Here is a 22868-nt window from a genome sequence, read left to right on the forward strand (position 1 = left end):
GATAGAAAAAACTTCACATGTCAATTGGGATTTTGTTTGAGTGATGGGTACATTTTTACTAGGGTCATGATAGAGGAGTTGAACAGTCAATGCCACTAACATCAAGGTACATACCCTTGTACACGACATAATTCAATGGAAATGTTGCAATCCACCCAATCGTGAAATCCTAAAAACCTATAAGTCTGTTAGATTTTGAGTGGGAGCTAAGATTCTACTTTCTTCATATGAAATCCAATGAGGTCAGAAACTATTTTTGCTTTAAGAATTTAACATTACCATTAATTACGTATCATTACTAGGGCCCTAGGGTTGAACATTAGACTGCCTCGCTTATAAAATATTGTTTTCTTTTAAAAATTGCATTTGGAGGGTCCTTGGTTGCATTGTACAAAACTAGCTGGTTTTGTACCAAACCAATTTGTTCGGTGTAAAAAGGTTGGTTCGGTACCAAGGCCATTTCCGGTTTCATTCCATTGGTCGGACCAGTTTGGGGCTAAATTTTTTTACACGAAGCTACCAATTGATCATTTGGTCACAAGCATGTGCCCTTGTGAATATTACAAGGAGTCACACCCATAGTAAAACTCCAATCAAATTAACTCAAGTATCATGAGGAAGAAGTACCTAGTTCCACATTCAAATTAACTCAAGCATCATGAGGAAGAATTGGGACATTCCATAATAAAATGCCCATTTCAGCTTAACCCACAAACTAAAACATGAAAAAAATAAAGTATAATATTAAACATAATTCTAAGCTAGTGGATATGGACAAGGTTTTATTTTTGTATTTGGTGGAACTAGCAACTAGGGTTGGCTCTTGTTCATATGACATAGGGTCGATTCCATCCACTACAACTGTAACCTACAAGTGTATCGACACTGGCTTGCAAGTGGCACACAGGGCTAGTTGTGGTTTGAACCAACAATGTAGCAAGTAGTGCCTTAACAATGCACTCTATTCTCAATTGATCTAAGCCCTGGGGGCATAATAGTAAAGAAGGACATGGGGATGGGCTTTGTTAATGATATAAAATTGAAGGACATGGAGGTGGGCATTGATCTATTTGATATGGACAAGGTTATGTAAGGTTGCAATATATATTCCAAGGAGAAGGCTATTAAACTTTTACAAGAAGCTACCAAGTGCCTATATTGAATTCAAAACAAAATATTCACATACATGAAATTTTAAAGAACTAAAAAATGAATTTTAATAAAAAAGGAAGCAAGTAATATGATTTCTTTCCTAAGTTTTAGTTTAGGAAAAACACATTAATTAATTTAATTGATTAATGTTGGTTAATTGAGCAAAATTCTAATGATAAATAATTTAATTATTTAAGTGACTTAGATCTAATCTCAACTGTCAGGCCAGGTTAGCTCAGAAATTAATGAGCGCAAGAAACAACTGGATGAGTATTATTCATTCAACTATTATTATTTATACAAATACAAAACGGATCAGTTCATCTTCTAGATGACTGTCCGACTTCACCTCATCCGTTTCGGATTAGGTGTCAACATTCCCCCCCTTAATTTGAAGGGATGTTGGTGAGTCCAAGCATCGTTCTGAATCTTTCAAGCTTTTCTCTTCCAAGCGCTTTGGTGAAGATGTCTGCAATTTGCTCGTTTGTGGAACAATGACGGAGATGGATTGTTTTGGCCTCAACATGATGTCGGATCAGATGATATTTAGTATTGATGTGCTTAGTACGATCATGGAATTTTGGATTCTTGGCCAACTTTATTGCAGATGTGTTATCAATCATGAGTGGAGTAGATTGTATTTGTTTTACTTGCAAATCTTCAAGAATTTTCCTGAGCCACACAATTTCTTTCGTTGCTTCAGCTGCTGCCACGTATTCTGCTTCTGTTGTGGAATCTGCTGGTACTGATTGTTTGCGTGATCTCCAGGAGACAGCTCCTGATCCAAGACTCATAGCATATCCTGAAGTAGATACCCCAGTTTCTTTGTCTCCATCGAAGTCTGAATCAGAGTATCCAATCAAGTTGAAGTCGTCCACCTGTGTATACTTGATTCCAAGGTCTTGAGTTCCCTTCAAGTACCTTAGAACTCTTTTTGCAGCAGACCAATGTCCCTCACAAGGCTTTTGCATAAACCTGGAGAGGATTCCAACAGCAAATGAAATGTCTGGTCTGGTAGTAGTGAGGTAGATGAGACTTCCTACAAGCTGTCTATACCTTGTTGCATCCTCAAATTCCTTTCCTTCAGTAGATGTGAGCTTCAAGTTTTGTTCCATTGGAGTAGAAAGGGGATTGCACTCTGTCATGCCAAATCTGTATAACAAATCTCCAATGTATTTCTTTTGAGAAAGAAATATGGACTTTGGATGTTGGGTTACTTCAATGCCAAGATAGTAATGAACATAGCCCAAATCAGTCATTTCAAAAAATTTTCCTAATTCTTTCTTTATGGATGCAATATAGCTTTCATTGTTCCCTGTCATTAAAAGATCATCTACATATACCACAAGATATACAACTGTTTTGCCAACTTTCTTGACAAATAAAGTTGCATCATCAAGATCAAAATGTTTGAAGTTGAGTTTCAGAAGATGCTCAGTTAGTTTTTCATACCAGGCTCGTGGTGCTTGTTTGAGGCCATACAAGGACTTCACAAGTTTGCATACTTTGTGTTCATGTCCTTTCACAACAAATCCTTCAGGCTGGGACATAAAAACATTCTCTTTTAGATCTCCATTCAAGAATGCAGTTTTTACATCCATTTGATGGACTTTCCAACCGTTCTGAGCAGCTAGTGCAAAGAGTGTCCGGATGGTGGCCCATTTTGCTGTGGGAGCAAAAGTTTCCTCATAATCGACCCCTTCCTTCTGTGCAAAACCTTTTGCCACAAGCCTAGCTTTGTGCTTGTCAAGTGAGCCATCAGCTTTGTACTTGTTCTTGTAGACCCACTTGCAGCCAATTGGTTTGGTTCCAAATGGAGGATCAACCAGCTTCCAAGTGCCATTCTTTATGAGGGCATCATACTCCTTCTGCATTGCTTCTTTCCATTCATCATGAGAAGCAGCTTCTTTGAAGGAAGTTGGTTCAAAATCTGTAGACAAGTTCAATTCACAATCATAAGTAACATCCATATCAACAGGTGAATTAGAGTTATCTACATCACCTCCATCTTGTCGGTTTGAATTTCGGGTTCCTGTTTTTCCAATTTCATCAGGATGAACACTTTCAAGTGTCTTTGTCAGCCACTTTGGGGGACCTTTCTGAGATGGTCCAGGCTGTTCTGTTGATTGAGTTGGGTCTGAATCAAGATTGAGTCTCCCAATTCTATCGATTACATCACTTAAAGCATCATCCGTTGTTGGAGTGTCATGCAGGGGAGATTGTTCTTCAGAAGAAGATTCCACATGTTGATCTAGTATAGGAATCCCCCCTTCAAGATGTGGAATCTGATTATCAAACTCTTGAAATGATTTCGGTTTTGTGAATCTATCCAAGCGATCAAGTTGCCGCTCAACAACATTGTCAGATTTGGATGATTCAAGAAAAATGACATCTCTAGATAAAACAAACTTTTTATTTACTTCATCATAAAGGCGGTATGCTTTAGATGTGTTTGAATACCCCAGGAAGATACACTTACGACTTCTTGCACCAAGTTTGTTTCTATGTACCTTTGGTATTAAAGCATAACAGGTGGAACCAAATATCCTGAGATGTTTGACCGAAGGAACATGTCCATACCACAATTCATAAGGAGTCTTGTTTCTTATAGCACTAGATGGACATCTATTCTTTATATATGCAGCACATAGAACAGCATCAGCCCAAAACATTGTCTTTACATTTTTGAAGAAAAGCATGGATCGTACCATATTCAAAATTGTTCTGTTCATTCTTTCAGCTACACCATTCTGTTGAGGATTATAAGGCACAGTTGTCTGATGTTTAATCCCATGTTGGCGAAGATAGTGTTCAAATTCATTTGATGTATATTCTTTTCCATTATCAGTGCGAATAGACCCAATATGAGATTGTGCATCATTTTCAATCCACTTATGAAAATTCTTAAATGTTTGAAAAGCATCAGATTTGTTCTTCAATAAGTAAACCCAACACATTCTGGTGTAATCATCAATAAATGTCATGATATATTTATTTCCATTTGCAGAAGGAACAGGCATTGGACCACATAAATCTGAATGAATAAGTTCAAGCTTCCTATGTGCTCTTGAATGTGAATCATGAAAAGACTGTTTGCTATGCTTTCCTAGAATGCAAGCATCACATTGTTTATGTTTTCTAGGAATTGTAGGCAAACCAGCAACACCATTTTTCTTCAACAAGCGGAGACTATCATAGTTTAAATGCCCAAATCTAGCATGCCATAATAAACTTGATGGAAGTGTACATTCTTCATGATGAGAAATATATGAGAAATGCTGTGCATGAGCAGAGGTTCCTTGCAGTTTAAGGAGTCTTTCTTCTTCTATACCTCTCATGACAAGTGAGTGGTTAGATGCCTTTCTTACCTCAAGCTTGCCATCAAACATGTGAATGGAGTGACCTTGCTGGCAGATGTGGACCAGGGACAGCAAGTTTCTCTTCAGCTGTGGGAGATATAGAACATGATCCAGAAGAAAGTCTGGAAGACCAGGCAGTTTAAGCCTGATTGTGCCAAGCCCTGATGGCTTGATTTTTGACTGATCTGCAAAGTATACTGCTCCATCAACATTGTTAGTGAAATCTTCAAAGAAATCTCTCCTATGAGTCATATGACAGGTTGCTCCTGAATCAAGCAACCAGTCATTTTTCGAAGAAGCAAGTGAAGCATTAAACAAATCTTCATTTACTCCAATATTACATTGTGCCTCAATATAGTGTGCAGATTCAGGTGCTTTACCTTTGTCTGAGTCATCAGTTTTACCTTTCTGCTGATTTCTTCTCTGCTCAACTTTGTCCCATGGTAGCTTGCATGTAGAAGCATCATGTGATCCATTTCGTTTGCAGCGAATGCAATGGAGATCTGCCTTTTCTGCTTGAGAATGTCTGCTCCCCCTACCTCTGAAGTATCTTCCTCTTCCTCTTCGTCCACCTCTTCCTCTTGTAGAATCTTGAGCAGGATGTTTTTCTTTGTGAGCAAGGCAAACAGTCTCTTCAGAAGATTCAGGGACTGTTTTCTTTCCAAAGGCTTTCTCTCTTTCAGCAAACTTTTTCACAAGAGAGTCAAAGGTTATATCTTTAAGGTTTCCATTTGCTTGTAAAGACTCAAGATAATTGGAGTAGGTAGGATAGAGTGCTTTGAGAAAGGCAATAAGAGATATATCCAGCTCAACCTTAGTGGATTTTATATCATGCATTATAGACTTTATTTCAGATGCAAGAGCAAGAGGATCATTATTTTTCAGTTCAAGAGTGAAGAGTTTAATCATGAGCTGAACAACTTCAAGTGCAGAATGTGTATCATAGAGTTCTTTCAGCTTTTGTATAGCTTCAAAGGCAGTGGAATAGCAGGAAATATGACGACTTACTTCCTCATTGACAGATGCTGCGATCAATGCAAAGGCTTTGCTGTTCTTGTTTTCCCAAATGGCGAGTTCTTTGTCTGATGTGGGCTGCACAGGGTCTCTGTCTTCTTCTCCGACACACACACCTTTCCACAGCTCATTGTAGATGAGGGTGTGTTTCACCATCCGAGACCATTCAGAATAGTTCTCCTTGCCAGTGAGAACTATTCCGACCATTGAAATGATTGAATGCATTCTGTAAAAAAAAATTCTGCCAAAAACTTCTGTTGATAAAAAAAAATTTCTGCTAAGAGAAAAAAAATCCTTATGTGATAGCCTTATGCATTTTCTTCTAACATTCCATCAGCATATATATATCACTGCTCACATATATATATCACTGTTCAATCAAAACAAGGGCGCTCAAATCACTGCAATACTACATATGCTTTGAAAATCACTGCAATACTACATATGCTTTGAAAATCACTGCAATACTACATAAGCTTTGATACTCTGACTGATATAATGATTCTGATATATATATCACTCTGACTGCTTTTGAAAACTGCGAAATGTGAAAATTAAACCTCAGGAAATAAACATTCTGATATATATATATCACTCTGACTGCTTTTGAAAACTGCGACATGTGAAAATGCGAAATGCTTTGTCAGGCCAGGTTAAACCTTAGTCATACCTACATCCATATCCACATGCAACAGCAACTTTGCATGCGATGACCTGACCTTGTTTTGTCATGCCGAGGGTTATATAGACAGAGACCGATACCACCGAGATCAATTGAATGGATATAGCACGTATATTCAAACCGCCAGCACAAAAACGGATGGCTATACACTACTCAAACCGGTGTCAATATAACAACTGCGTTAATCAATACAACGCAATGAATGCACACTGAAAATCTATTTGAAAATCCGCCATCAACACAGGGGGAGCCGTGAGCATAACCATACATAGTCAGAGTAAAACAAATCCATAACAAGAAGCGTCGTAAGGAGAATGGGAAGTTGCTGTAAATCAAGATCTAGGTGCTAGAAATGCAAAATGCATATTCAATAGCCATAAATGTCCACGACAAAGGCAGCCCATTGCTCTCATAACTCGAAAATGATCAAATCCGTAAAGTATGAATAAAATAAATGAACGCTTCTTATCACAATCAAATCAAATCCCACTCATGCCGAGAGTCTTCAATAAGAAAGGCAGTCAATAAGAAAAAAACGCAGTCAGTCTTCAAATAGGTTCCGCATGAGATTTGAACGGTTATAAACGTCCATCCATTAAAAACGCAGTCCACAGCACAGGGTTCTTCTATATGCAGCGTTTCTTCAATCCACAAAAATGATAAAAAACGCAGTCTATGCCACACAAAAATGATACCTCAGTTTTCAACGCAGTATTCAACAGCGCATTCCACGCATTCCATGTCAGAGCCAGAGGTGCTCAGATCACCGCCAGAAGTACGCAGTCTCAGGACAGAGGTAGGTTTCATGAGGCTGTAGAAACCTGGCAGAGGCAGGAGCTATTTCTGGGACCTGTGCTCTGATACCATGTCAGGCCAGGTTAGCTCAGAAATTAATGAGCGCAAGAAACAACTGGATGAGTATTATTCATTCAACTATTATTATTTATACAAATACAAAACGGATCAGTTCATCTTCTAGATGACTGTCCGACTTCACCTCATCCGTTTCGGATTAGGTGTCAACATCAACCATTGATCAAAGTGTGTTAGGATTTAATCCTCGCCATCTATCACTTTGGAGATTGAGGGTTAGGGATTTTGCTCATTTTGAAATCATACAAAGAGCCTAAGGGAGAGGATGCAAACACAATTGTTTTTGGAGAGAGTCCACCAGATTTGCATGAGCTAATTGCAGGTTTGTGAAGAGGCTGAAGAAATCATAAAAGTGTACAGTTGGGAGTTCAAGTGAGCACAATTTTTGTAGGTGGAATGCACTAGAGGAGGGTTGAGCTTTGCTTGAGGTTGAGACCGAGCTTGGAGAGGCCGAGAGGGTTGAGGCCACACTAGTGGAGGGGCCAATTAGCTTCAGGAGCACCAAACTTTTAAGAGATAGCTACAAAAGTGTAAGATGAATTTATGGGGGCCAATTTTGCCAGGTTCCATTAGCTGTATTTTTTGTGTATTTCAGAGGGCCAATTTCCCTAGTAAGGGAGCCCTTAATTTTTCTTAGAAGAATTTAATGAATAGAAATTTGTAGGGTAAAATCTTTGCTGTTTCTGTGTGATTTTTTTGAGTATTTCTGCTGCGAATATTATCGAGTTACAAGTACAAAGTATTTCTGTTTTGTAGCTTTCATAATTTTTTTACTGTAGAAAATTAATTTGTTGGGTAAATTTTTTTATGGGGATAAAATAGCTGGAAAGAAACAGAAAATCTGAAACTGATACTGAGAAATTAACAGTTCTTCCCTCGTTGGGATGAAGAAAAACCCTCATAGTGACTAGTCCATGCTTCAGTACTGCACCAACGAGGGTTTGAACATGTCATGTTCCTCCCTCTCCTTCTCAGTTGGGACCCAAAAGAATCCCCATAGCAATAACCACTAGGATCAAAAAGTCAGTGGACGAGCTATACAACATCCGCCTTGAGAGGAAAGTAGTGGAAGAACGGCTGGAAGAGTTGGCAGTAAAAAGATGGTTGAGATGGGAGAGTGGGAAATGCACGAGTATCATCTGGAGGGAAATTTTTCGTATAATCAATCGGTTCCTTCAACGGGCAATGGGGTGATAGAGACCGAGAATAAAGAAATGGTTGAGCGAATGTCAGACCAGACAAGGAGGGATGGTAGGGAACTGACAGAGTGATGGGTAGAGAAGGAGTTACAAATAGCAGGCCAAAACACCTAAACTTGGCTCCGATAACATGTCAGGCAAGGTTGAGTAACTCCCGAACTTGAATGAATTTCTATCAATCAAACACATATATACTTGATGTTGTGACCTTTGGTTTCAACTTCCAAGGCCCAATGTCTCTTCCTATTATAAGTTATAACGTTTCATATTTTCATATTTATGTTTACAAATTATTTACAATTTCACCCAATCCCTAAGGATTAGGTGTCTAACAGTGTTTTAGTGTTTCAGATTTCTGTTTCATTTGCAAAGATATTGTGGCACCATGTGTTGTACATTCTGATAGCAATTTCCATTTAGTTAATCAATTCTGCATGTTGTAGTTAGTGCTTCATGTTGTTAGCATTTCCATTTATTTAGTTAATTATGCTGTGTAGTTAGTATTTCATTCTGTTAATTAGTTTGCATTGTAGTTAGTTCATGTGCCCAATAAGGCTTGGGTTGGGAACTCATTCGACTTGGGAAGTGCCATGGTAGAGATACTGGTATGCCAGACTCCCCAAGACAATAGGCTGGGTAGCCACCCAGGTGAATAGTTATTTGGGAAAGTTTGGGACCGGTAACTTTTCCCTAAATCAAAACCTCACTAGTCCTCAACCAACACATTTTACACTGTATTTCCCATTGTAGTTAGTTCATGTGCCCAATAAGGCTTGAGTTGGGAACTCATTCGACTTGGGAAGTGCCATGGTAGAGATACTGGTATGCCGGACTCCCCAAGACAATAGGCTGTGTAGCCACCCAGGTGAATAGTTATTTGGGAAAGTCTGGGACCGGTAACTTTTCCCTAAATCAAAACCTCACTAGTCCTCAACCAACACATTTTACACTGTATTTCCCATTGGCTGCTTTGACTGCCCACTTGATTGATTGTATCAAGATAATCGGTTGCACATATCGTTTGGTGCCACTTCAGTGCCTGGTCTACATGGTGAGATTTGGTCTCTGCAGACTGACTTAAAAGGCTGATGGCAGAATTGGTCCATGACATATTTGAGTATCAACAGTACACAGTGTCAATGATCATGTGGCAGAGTTGTAGGAAAGTAAACACTGGCTCGGGATGGTCTTTCTCAAATTTCTCTAAAAGAGTATTAGTTGCAGGAACATTATTGTTTATGTTATTGAGTAAAGTAATTACATGGCCTTTGAAAATATGTTTTAAATTTATGCAACCCGAAATCTGTTGCTTGTATTAGGAGGAAAACACTATAAAATGGCTTGTTGTATGTGTATATTCAGGTGTTGTGTTTTGCTTGTGTTTAATTCTTTTGCAGGAAATATTGAAAGGATAGGGAAAAGCAACAACAGGCCTCATTGCTTGAGCTTGTTGTAGTTCATGTTCAGATTTTGGGTTCAGGATTCATCCACATAGTTACTTTAAGACATAGTCATAAATTTCTCTGCTAGGCATATTATAATTCTCTTGGTGATCTCATAAAAGTACTAACAAATCATTTGCTTTGCATATCATCATAGATCCTTGAATTGATGTATATCAAATTTATTTCTAAATGAACTTATTGTTTATAATGAAGACAAGATTCCAAAGTAGTGACCTCATCAGGTCATAGTGAAGTATATTCTTTATCAAATGAAACCACACGTCTGAATCTTGTCATTGATATTTAGGTTGAGAAAAAACATGTTTTCTGTATTTATGCTATCTGTGTTTTTGAATCCCATTGACTGAATTATTGTGTTCTTTGGTGGACATTTGTAAATTTCTCTTTATCTTATCTTCATATGATTTTATTGATGCGTACTTGTATTCACTGGGAATACTTAACATGCATTATGACATATCCATTTTCATCTTGTTCAAGTTAAATCTTATTGTATTGCTTTGACAGAGCGTTTTCCAGTTGTTCTTCTGTATTGTGTTCGACTTGCCAGTTGCTCTAGTGGTTCATTCTCCAGAGTACTCATTATTCTGAAGATCATAATTTATGGTTTGAAATTCTCTTGAAAATTTGCTAAGTGCAAAGATCCCAATTATATTTTCACTTATGGAGTGCCTTTTGCACTTGCAGAACAAAACTGTTTCTGTATTTGAGACAACAATTCGAGTACTTGGAGGCTTGCTTTCAGCTCATCTTATTGCAAGTGATGATGCTACAGTGAGTTATTTTTCTCTCATTCAGATTCGCTTACAATATATGCGATATTGTGCTTGTTTGCATTGTATAAGTTGCTTTTCAATGCTTATCAATGTACTCCTTGGACAGTTTTCTATAGTTTCTCCTATAAATTATCTGAAAGGAACTAGTTATGCTCTAGTGTGATCTATAAAATATTGTTTTTGGAGGTTCAGTCTCTCTTTCTCCATGAACATTACTAGGTGTTCATATAGGATGAATAGTTATAAGAATTGCTAGAGTTACTTATTATTGACTCAATATGTCAAAGACAGCAATTGTTCTCCAGGTTTTATTTGAGAAGAAAAAATTTAGAAAGATACTGCAGAAAAACAGTGAAAAAATTGAAACGAATTCCTATTTCTGCCATAAATATGTGGTCTGTAGTTAATATACTTAAAGCTCTCAAGGTATTTTCATCAATATACATTTTGACTAAGCTGGGTTGGGCTTTCTTAAAGGTTGACTATGCTGAAATCTCACCTTATATGTTACCTATATTTTGTTATTGAATTTAGTGCAAATGGACTTGTTGTCGCCTAAGATGTACACCTAAGTGCGGGAAAAGTTTCTAACCCCGCAAGGTATAATATTTATGGTGTAACCCTCAGAATAGGGGCTGTCACCTATTCCCTACTCACTCCATTTAAGCTCTCCTAGGTAAGCTGAGGGGGTTAGTCCCCAAGGATGATGAAGAAAGGAAAACTTGCTGGAAACATCATGTTCTAGGAGACTAAGGGCAAGACAATTATTTACCTAAGTAACTTGATTAAAGTTTATTTAGCAAGTTTGATTATTAAAAGAGCAATGTAAATGTTCAAGAAATAATCTCAATAAGATCAATAAGTGACAATGATAAACCAATGCCTTATAACAATGCTCAATAGAGATTTAACACTTGCAAAATATAATAATATTTCAAGTCACAAGATAAATAATGCTGCAAGGCAAAGTGTTAGTACAACAAATCAAAAGTTTATGAGCAACTAGAATATGAGCAATCTCTCTTACAAGAAAATATTTTATGAGCAATATTTTATTTGTGAACTAGTGGATTGGCTTGTAACCCATTTTACTTTATGTCTACTAAAAATTAAATTTGTTTTAGGGGCTTTTAGTGGATTATTAGAGGTGAGAGACCTCATATAAAAAGAGGATCACCTCTTTTCATTTGTCATCATCACACTTGTGGATTTCGGCCTCTCTAGAAGAGCTCGACTTAGCCTAGTTGTACTTCGCTGCTTGAGGAGATGTGATCTTATGTGGATTTTGGCTATTGGAGACTAGTTTTTGTGTTGGAGACATCTTTTTGGGATTGAAAGAAGGCATGTTCTTGGATAATTTGTGAGTATTTTATTGCATATCTTTTATGATTTTACATGTGATGAAATATTGCTAGGGTTTCTATTTGTTCCTTGTCTAAATGCAAATGTTTATTGGAAATTCTTGGTAAATTATTGCATGTTTAATCTATTATCCTTGAACTCCCTAGAAAACCTCCTAGTGAGCCTTTTTCTAGTTAATTTCTCCCCTCATAAAAAGATAGCTAGGGTTAAAAAGTGAAAAATAGGGTTCCCCCCTACTCCATGCAAAAAATTGATCTCTATGGTTTAAGTTCCTAAGACTCCATCACCCAAGTAGGGAAAAGTCATTGGGATGCTTTTTGATGATCAAAACCTTGAAAATTTTACCTTTTCTGTCTCTCGTCTTTTTCGACCCTTCAAGGCAAGTCGCTAGGGCTAGGGCAAGGGTCGAATTCAACTAGGGATTTAATTGGTGCAATGTGAGCTAATTTGGCATATTTTCACCTTGTTTGACCTTACCCATTCAAAATATAGCTTGTTCATTTGTGGAAATGACCTCTTTAGGTCTGACGTCATCAATCGTAGGCATTTTAGGGCCTCTTGAAACTCTAGTTCTGCAGAAAGGCTTCAACTTAGGGCTTGTTGAAGGTTTGCAATTCCATATTATTGATCATACACTTAAGCAAGCCTTTTCCTTGTGCATGTATGCCTAGATGCATTATTATTGAATCATATCTTGAAACCCTGGGCTTCAAGTGCTCTCCTCTAGGCTTATTCTATGGTACATTGTTCCTTGAAATAAAGAATTATGTCGTAATCCAAACAAAAAGTGCCCTATTCAAGCCTTTTCTCTTACATCACCTTGTACCTATTGACTTAGAATACCCTTTTAGGTACCAATAACGCAAGAGGTGGAGTGCTAAGGTGACAATGGCAACCACCTCATTATTGTATTTTAGTCTAGTTCTTGTCTTGTGAGGTGTCTCATAAGGCATGTCAAATTTTGAGGCAACAAGTAATATGTTGGTCGAGGGGATCTCGACTTTGGGGTTGCTCGGAATTTGTTTGTCTATTTGTCTAGTGGCATGTGAGCTATGATCTATAACAACATGTCCCTTGGTAGGTCTTGAAAAGGAAGTTGGTCAACCTTGTGGGGGAGGGAGCCGAGAGGAGACATGAGGTCTCATCGATCTTGCCTTGAGGTATATTGGGTCTTTGGCTATTGTTTGTTTCTCCTATTAGAAGGGGCAACTAGGAAATAGGGGGTGATCCTCTCGAGATATCTTGGGTCTTTGGCTGTTGTTTGTTGCTTCTCTTAGAAGGGGCAACCGGGACATAGAGGGTGATCATTTCGAGTGTCTTTGGCTGTTGTTTGTTGCTCCTCTTAAAAGGGGAAGTTGTGAAATAGGGGTTGATTCTCATGAGGTCTTTGGCTGTTTTCTGTTGCTCCTCTTAGAAAGGGAAACTGGGAAATAGGGGGTGATCCTCTTGGGGGTCGTTGGTTGAGGCATGCCCTGTAAATTTTGAGATCTACAACTGAAAACCCGTCCCACAAAGACAACGGGGCAAGAGCATTTATTTGTATAAGAAAAAGGTGTATATATATTATATATTCATCATGACCTACCTTTATCAACAAAATCTAGCACCCCTAATGTGTGAAAGACCCAAGCACAATGTGTTAATTTCTGTATCTAAAGAAGGCTATCCATTGTCACCATAGCAGCACTTCCTCTCTCTTTAGGTTGATTCTTCTCCAACTCGAGAAGGGTATCCCTATGGAAAACTAATTCCATTTGGTCTGGCATGTATCCATGAAGTTTAGCGGATCAATGTGTTTGTTTTGGAATCTTGTTAAAGTGTTTTCAACAGAAAACTGGGAGTGAAGGTTCCAAATTAAGTTGCAAGTCTTATTATGATAGTTTGTCAAAGTTGATTAGACTTGCTTCACACCTGAAAGTTCTTGATATTGAAGTGAAGTGTTGCTTTTGATTTGCACGAGTTTAAGGAATTGAAAATATAAAGTGAAATGATTGGACATAAATTGTTGCCCAAACTGAATTTTGTAAATAAATTTCTGCATTAAGATTTGATGTAAAATGCAGAATTTTCCTGATGAAACTTTCAAATGCAAATTCCAGAGGTATTTCCTCATGCTTTGAGGCTGAATTTTGATCCTAAGATACAATTTTCAGACCTTCAACAATTCTTTAAATTAAATTTTCTGCAATAGGTTAATAACTTAATTGCTGTAAAAGGCAATTAGTTTAAGATAGAAAATTAAATAAGATTTTCAAAATGTAGAATTAAGATTTTGTCTATTTATTATGCGAGAAATAAACTAGCTAGGCAATTGCCAATGCTGAAAATAATTTTCTGAATGTAAAGATTTAATAAAATTGATGAAACAACAATAAAAAAAATTGAATTTTGAATTTTCAGCAAGCAAACATATGGTGTTCACATTGATAATGTTAATCACAAACTAACAATCACACATTGACATTCAGAATTAGTGCACAACCTTCAGGGAAATGCATCTTCTCATTAATGTTAATTTACAGAGTTACATGTTTACATGGATAGTGTTAATTTCAAACTAACAATCACACATCAACATTCAGAACTAGTGCATGACCTTGAGGGAAATGCATCTTCTCGTCAATATTAATAATTAGAGTACATAATTTCGTACTTGTGGAGCTCTCGATCATAATTGTTGGGAGAGGGAGCCAAGCATTTTGGGAGTGTTTTTTATGGCATTTTCATTTAAATATATTTTATTGTAAATTTAGTAAAAAACTTGCAGAATGGTGATTTAGTTGTAGAAAATATGAAAACATAGATTTTTGTAGTAGATTAATGATATCATTAACATCAACCTTTTAGTACTCAATTAACATCAATCATCTGGCAGTTATAAGTTATAGCTTTGTCATCAAATGATCAATTATAACATCAATCTTCATGTTTCAAGTTTCAACATATATAACATTTGTCATCAATAAACTGTAGTAGATAATATCAACCATGAAATGAAACATAGCATCATGACCAAAGAGTTGTAATATGCAGTCAACAGTTTCAACTTCAATTTTCATAGAATGTTTACAAAATGGGCCATAATAAAGACAAATAATTCTAACTTATTGAATCTATATCGTTAACTGAAAAGAAAAATAATTCTACTATCTACTAAGCTTTCTCAAGCTTCTTGCCACAAGCAATTTCGAATTTCTTCTCCTGTGGTATGGTAGCAACATGAATCGTTTTGGGAGCGTAGGGAATTGTCCTGAGATTTTTGTCTTCCTTGTTGCCCGTTCATATTTTGTGTTTCATTGTTTGAATCCATCCATTTAGCACATGTCATTTCATCTTTCTTTTGTGCTGTTTCCACTCAGTGCCAAGCCATGTGCTCGTTCTAGCACTATTCATCTCCAGACCGCACTAGTTTTGCAGGCTTGGTTTTGTCTCCACACTTATCATGTTGACTTATCTTATTGCCTAATTCCATCTTTTGCACCTTCATCTACTTTGTCCATCTCTCTTGGTGCCAATCCATGCGCTCATTCTCGCACTATTCTTCATGTCTGGACCACACCGTTTGCATGCTTTATTTTGTCTCCACACTTATCCTATTGACTTATCTTCTTGCCTGAATCCATCCTTTGCACTTTTCTTCATCTACTTGGTCTGTCTCTCTAGTGTGCCTTTTTCCTTTGATTGTGTGCTACTCCACAGTGCTCCAAGCCGTTTTTGCACAAGCATGCTCTTCTGTGCCCATGCTATTTCACTTTGCCTTACATCCATGCTTCCTTTTTGATCTTGTTTGAATTCTCCATGGTGTGTGCTGTTCACATTTGTACTTTGACTTGTCATGAATGCTTCCACATCAACAACAGTCAAAAAATAAGTTTGAGTAACAAAACTTGCGGTGATAGGCAATAAATGATGTTATCCCAATATGACCAGATACAATAATAAAGTTGATATGATTTTTAATGTATTATTTGGTTTGACAAATTGTTGCATGGAATGATCAGTTTGCAGCATTTAGGAATTATCTAGTTCTGTGAAATTGCACGTGAAAAGCTTGATTTTGTTGTTTGAAATTTTGTAAGGATGGCCTTAATGATTGAAACTATTTGTCTAAGGCATTTTATTGTTGACTGAATTTCCTGTGTAAGGCTTATTGATTGAAATTTCTTGTGAAAGGCTCCTGTTGTTTGAGCTACTTTTGAAAAAGCATTTTGCTCATGACTATAAAGAGGAGTTTAAAAATTGAAAATTGCATGTCCAAACCTCAGGTTTTCAAGGGGATGCGTGAAACATTTTACTCTGAATACAAGAGAACAATTAATGGCTTGGTGAAACTTTTGGAGTTTGTTGTCAATTTAGCCACATTTTGGTTGGGAAGTTGATGTAGTTTCATGGTCGCCCAAAAGGCTTGACCTGACCACATTGTTGGTGGGGTTGTAGTTTCCAAATACAGGTATCAAATGTTTACTTAATCACAGAATATGTTAATGATGGATTTCCAAAGTTAAATCAGAAAATTTATGCTGTCGGGGAGCCCAAAAGAAAGACAAGCTTTAACTCTAAAAAGTTGTGGTATGTTACCGTTGGGTTAGAAACTAGGCTTGATGAGGTAGCTAGAAGAGAAAGTTATGATGAGAGAAATATAGAAGCTCTCATTCTAATTATCTTATCCATGACAGTCTGGTAGATGAAGTTATTCCACATGCATAGGATGCATATTGTTGATTTTGGGTAGCATAGGATGTGCTCTAGCTCCGAAATTTTGTGGAGGGGTTAGAATACAAAAGATCTCCAAGACCTAGAAATCGTTTGGAGAAATTGCACCCGAATTATGAGTTATTAAAATAATTAATATTTTTAATGGGGTTCCTAAGTCTAAACTTAGGAAAATAGAAATATTAATGGGTATTAATAAAAGTATGGGTGAGAAGCTTCTAAGAGATGAGGATCAAGTCTGTTTTAATCTTATCCGTTGATTAGGGACTTAATCTCGTCCATTGATTCATCAACAGGAAAAGTATAAGAGGAGGCTTGAGGGTTAGTTGGAGATACACCAAGTGATCAAATAAGTTCGATTTTTCTAGGGCATGGTTTGCTGAAAAAATCGAACTGGTGATCTGAGTTGTAGCAGAGGGGCATGGATAGTTGGGCTTGGTGGATCTTCTCTGGGACCCTGAATACACAACAGAGAGAGGCAGAGATAAGCCAGAGGAGGTAGCGCAGACTAGGGAGGTTGGCCTGTTGAAATTTCTAAATCTAACCGTTAGAAATTTTATATGTATTCTTCTGGTTTATTCCTCCTACTTGTTAATTACAAACATGTTAGTTAAACATATAAACATCGAAATAAACACAATACAGGCTCAACCATCTACAGATCATCAGCTGAAAGAAATAGAAAACACACAAGTGACACCGTTATTTTTGGACAACTCGTCCCAGGAATAACCCAACTTGGGAAAATCGGTGCAACAATTCTGAGGGTTATTTATTATGTAGTATATCCTTGAGTACAACTGGGTGCCAAACTGGCTCATCCGATAGAGAAAAATAATCGGCAGTAATACCTCTCTATTTGGAAGCAGATATTCAGAAAATCTGCCCCACGAAACCCTCCCCAGCACCACTGAAGCATTGCGTCAGCCCTCCTAGCCTCTATATCAACCTCAAACCCCTCTGCGTCAGCCCTCTGAGGCACTGCGCATCCTCTACAACCTTCTGCATCACTCCTGCTACCCTCTGCGTGGATGACGAAGGCCCTTCTGGCTTTGCCCTGTCTCTGCTGGGCTTTGCGTGGCCTGCTCTAGCTTCCGCGTCTGCCTCTCTACTTTTGCGCTGGTCTCTTGGCACTATCTCTGCCTCTTTGTCCAGTACTCACTGCCCCTTGCGTCAAACTAATCACTGATTCGACTTTCCTTAACAAACCCCGCTCTAGTAAATCGAATCACTGATCACTCTGGTGTGTTCTCCAACTGACCCTCAAGCCTCCTCTTATACTTTTCCTGTTCGTCCTTCAACGAGCGAAATTACATCTCTAATCAACGGCTAAGATTAGATTTGGCTTGATCTATGTCCTTTAGAACCTTCTAACCTAGTTTTATATTAATACCCATTACTATTTTATTTTTCCTAAGTTTAGACTTAGAAACTCCATTCAAAATATTAATTATTTTAATATCTCCTAAACTGGGTAGAATCTGCCCAACCCATTTCTGGGTATTGGAGATCTCATGTGCTTTAGCCTCTCCACCAATTTTCATGGCTAGATCACAGACGATGCTACCCCAAATCAACATGACGCTGGGCCAGGAGGGCCCACTCATTTCTTGATGCAGTGCCAGCGCAGGGGAAGAGCTGCCCTCTTGCAGAAGTTCGAATTCAGCTGGGGAGCAGCAAGATCAGCTAAGAAGGCTGAAATCTGAGCTCCAAGAGGCAGAGGAGGCAACACAGAGCTGACGTAGTGTCTTGGAGTGCTCCACACAGGCCCACACAGCTACTGCGAAGGGGCAGTGTAGTTGTAGCTAGGGATAGTTAGTCCAGTTGCCGGATCGGAGGGATTTTGTCGAGTGAAGTGAGGTAATCTCACTTAGGTTTTTGGCAGTATATTTTATCTCTGTAACTGGATAGCTGAGAGGGCATCCAGAGTTGTATTCAAAACTATTGCTTAATAATAGAAAACCCTCAGAGCTGCTGCACCGGTTTTCTCGCATTGGGTTTTTCTGGGGATGTTTGTCCAAAAATAACGGTGTCCCTTGTGTGTTTGTATCGTATCTATTTTTAGTTTATGATCTGTATGTCAGTGTAGTCTGTAGTAGTGTTTTTCATCACTGTTTATAAATTCAATAACTTGTTGAATGTAATAACAAGTGGGAGATGATAAACCAGTGATTGCAGTAGGATTTCTGATGTGTAGATTCAAAAATTTTCACATGGTATCAAAGCATTGTAGATCATAGGACACTGAAGACATCAATCGAGAGATCTAGTGAATTTACTGCAGAGATGCAGCTGTCCTAAGTGACAGCGCTGTTCCAGAGGCAGAGGAGCAGTTGAAGGAGTGATGCAGAGCCAGAGAAGTGACGCAGAGGCTCATGCAGTGCATGCGTCAGCATTTCGAGCCTATAGAGGGTGACACAGTGACCGAGAGGAGCTCACACAGTGACTGTGTTAGCTCTCTGGGCTAGCATAGAGCCTGAGAGGCTCAAATCAGTCAGTTGTCGGGGCTGGAGGAGCAGAGCAGATTCGATCAGTGGCGCTGGTGGGACGCTGTTGCTATTGGTGCATATCAATGTCTGTGGAGACAAAGCCGAGGTAGAGGGAGTCACTACCTTGACAGATTTCTAGCCAAAGAAATGTAGATTCGGGTTGCAACAGCAAAGGAGGATTGGAGAGGGGTGATTCAACATTTGGCCGGAGGATTTTCGTGAAGGAAATTAGGACTCATAGGGAGTCTAGAGGAGCTTGTTCCTTAGAGGGTTTCTAGCACTGAAAAAAATCCAGATCCGAGTCTTGCTGGATTAACAGCAGGAGAGGGAGAAGAGAACTAGTCCTATATTTGTTGAGTAGAGATGGCAGTCAATGGACTGAGGGATCAAGACAAATTGGATGGAGCATCCAATTTTGTCGTCTGGAAGGCCATGATCTTGGCAGTCCTAGACAAGAATCGCATCAAGGATTATGCCTTGAAGGTAGTTGTTGTTCCGGTCGACGTTGATCCGTTGAAGAAGTACGAGGAGGTCCAAGCGAAGGCTAAATGCATGATTCTAGACGGCGTCAAAGATCATGTGGTCCCACACATTGCTAAGAAGGAAACAACAAGGGAGTGTGGGAGACACTGACCACCTTGTACCGAGGAACTTCCGTTCAACAAAAGATGCTATTGGAGAATCAACTGAGATAGTACTAGATGCAGAAGGGAGAAGAAATCGATCCCTTCCTTCTCAGGTTGCAAGGGATTCGAGACCAGTTGACTTCCGTGGGGTCTACACCAGATCCTGAGTTCATGGTCAGGACTGCCCTGAATGCAGTCACTGAAGACTGGGAGACATTTGTCCAGAGTATCTTGGGCAGAGCTTCTCTCCCCAGTTGGGAGGAAATGTGGGCAGCTCTTCGACAGGAAGAGATCAGGAGGTTGACCAAGGCAGGAAGTAGCGGCAGAGGAGCCCGGGTCAAGAAGGAGGAGGAGGAGGATGCAACTCTCGCATCATCGGGACAACATGGGCAACAGAAAAGGAAGAAAAAGGATATATCCAAGGTCATATGCTTCAAGTGTGGTGAACTAGGACATTTCGCCACTCAGTGCCCCCGGAAGAAGGGCAAGGAAGAGGCTTCTGACTCGAAGGCTGCTGCAGTGAAAGCTAACAAGGAGGATGATGACGAAGATTGTGCCATGAGTGTTCATGCACCTCTGGAGAAGAGGTGGGGTGACATAGAGCTGTAGTCGGGAGGACTACACGAAAGGGGTAGGATCCTTGAGGTGCCCCAACTCTTGGATCACATACGGTTACAAGAGCGCTTAACGACAGTAGCAAAATGACGAGTGTCAGTTGGTGCGAGGGATGATGGAGCGATAGTGGCAGAGCTAGAGTGCCAAAGTATGAAGCAACGCAGTGCGAGAGGCACAAAGCAGTTTGCAACAACTTAGTAGCAACAGAGGGTCAGTACATATTAGCAGCAGAGGTAGCTTCAACATCACGAGGTATCCAAACTGACCAGTATGTCAGCGTTTCGGTGGCTTTTTCAGTTTCTTATTTCTCAGCAACTGAGTTGCAGTGCAACAATTAGCAGTGGCAGTGCTATGGGCAACATGATGCAACATATTGAGAGGGAGCTGCAGTACAAATGTAGCAGTGACAGTGGCAGTGTCATGGGCAACAGTACAGGATGCAGCAATGCAGTGGATGAAGGGCAGTAGATCAAGCATCAGCAGCATAGAGGACCGATGCCGTGGATCAGTGTGATGCTTCTAATGGAAGTATTGCTAGAGCACATTCCTCGCTAAGAGGGAGTGTTGATTTTGGGTAGCATCGAATGTGCTTTAGCTCCGAAATTTTGTGGAGGGGATAGAATACATAAGATCTCCCACACCCATAAATCATTTGGAGAAATTCCACCCGGATTGTGAGTTATTAAAATAATTAATATTGTTAATGGGGTTCCTAAGTCTAAACTTAGGGAAATAAAAATATTAATGGGTATTAATAAAAATATGTGTGAGAAGCTTCTAAGAGACGAGGATCAAGTCTATTTTGATTGTAGCTGTTGATTAGGGACTTAATCTCGGCCGTTGATTCATCAACAGGAAAAGTATAAGAGGAGGCTTGAGGGTCAGTTGGAGATACACCAAGTGATCAAATAAGTTTGATTTTTCTGGGGCGTGGTATGCTGAGAAAATCGAATTGGTGATCTGAGTTGCAGCACAGGGATAGTTGGGGTTGGAGGATCTTCTTCGGGACCCCGAATACACAACAGAGAGAGGCAGAGATAAGCCAGAGGAGGTAGCGCAGACCAGGGACGCTGACATTGGGCCAGGAGGGCGCATGCATTGCTTGACATAGTGCCAACGCAAGGGGAAGAGCTGCCCTCTAGCAGAAGTTTGAATTCAGCAGGGGAGCAGCAGGATTAGCCGAGAAGGCTGACGTCAGAGCTCCAGGAGGCAGAGGAGGTAGCACAGAGCTAACGTAGTGTCTCAGAATGCTCCACGCAGGCCCACACAGCTACTGTGAAGGGGCATCGCAGTTGTAGCCGGGGATAGCCAGTCCAGTTGTCGGATCAGAGGGATTTTGCCGGGTGAAGTGAGGTAATCTCATGTAGGTTTCTGGCAGTATATTTTATCTCTGTAATTGGATAGCCGAGAGGGCATCCAAAGTTGTATTCAAAACCACTGCTTAATAATAGAAAACCCTCAGAGCTGCTGCACCGATTTTCTCGCATTGTGTTTTTCTGGAGATGTTTGTCCAAAAATAACGGTGTCCTTTGTCTGTTTGTATCTATTTTCAGTTTATGATCTATATGTCAGTGTAGTCTGCAATAGTGTTTTTCATCACTGTTTTTAAATTAAATAACTTGTTGAATGTAATAACAAGTAGGAGATGATAAACCAATGATTGCAGTAGGATTTCTTATGTGTAGATTCAGAATTTTTCACACATATGAGGCTCACAAAAAGTGATCGAGCCTTGTATGAAGACTCTAAGAAAACCAAAGTCTTCAATTTATAAAATAAATTGAATGAACTATGTTTGCAAGAGGGTACATCAAATGAGTGACCATGTGATAAATCTTGAAGGCACTAGGGACAAGTTGGCAAATGTTGGAGTGCAGATTGAAGAGAAGGAGCTTGTGTCTCTTGTTTTGGATTAGATTGTCTAAATCTTTTGAGAATACAGTTGAGACACTGACTTTTGTTTCCAATGACTGGTCTTTTGAAGAACTATGAAGATATCTAATGCTAAAAGAGCGGCATGGGCAGAAATTTGAAGCATAATCTAGGAAAGAGAGTGCATTTGTGGCAAAGTCAAACTGCATAGGTCAACAAATAGAGGAGGTAGGGGTAAGAAGGCAATCAATTCAAATTTTCAACAATAGGAAGAGATTAACGAAAAAATGTAGATGATTCTTCAGCTAGTCAGAAAAAGATAGATTCCTTTGTATATGGTTGGTTGGGACATAAGCATAATATGGAAAAACTAATGCTTTTGCAAACAATAAATGAAAAGTAAAGATGAAGAATTTGTTGAAAATTGGGTAGCTTGGGGGGTACTCCCACAAGCCTTGGGTGCTAGGTTTGTGAGGAGAAAACCCACAAAAGGACATGTTTGTGGACAAAGTACCCAAATTTGGGGTTTTGGAACCAAAGTTGTGGGCTTGGAACCTAAGGATATTAATAATATATTCTAATTAATTGTTGAGGAGACTCGTAATGGATAAATATGGCTCCTAAGGCACCTATTAGAGAGGTATACACTGGAGGCCAATGGAGAGGCTGG

General features: G+C 39.1%; 1 protein-coding gene across 5 annotated transcripts in view; it reads left to right on the forward strand.

Annotated features, from left to right (window-relative positions):
* The window catches only part of LOC149143811 (Glycosyl hydrolase family 47 protein), a 425142-nt gene that overhangs the window by 89997 nt on the left and 312277 nt on the right, over positions 1-22868 (forward strand). For all 5 annotated transcript variants that reach the window (XM_089447853.1, XM_089447852.1, XM_089447854.1 and 2 more), the window contains one exon: positions 10433-10519. In XM_089447853.1, coding sequence (XP_089303979.1) covers positions 10433-10519 — 87 coding nt within the window. The remainder of the gene's footprint in view (positions 1-10432; positions 10520-22868) is intronic.

The sequence above is a fragment of the Pinus tabuliformis genome, chromosome X (genome assembly GCF_031772625.1).
Source record: "Pinus tabuliformis cultivar Carrire ecotype Pingquan chromosome X, CPIR1, whole genome shotgun sequence".
NCBI classification, from domain to species: domain Eukaryota; kingdom Viridiplantae; phylum Streptophyta; class Pinopsida; order Pinales; family Pinaceae; genus Pinus; species Pinus tabuliformis.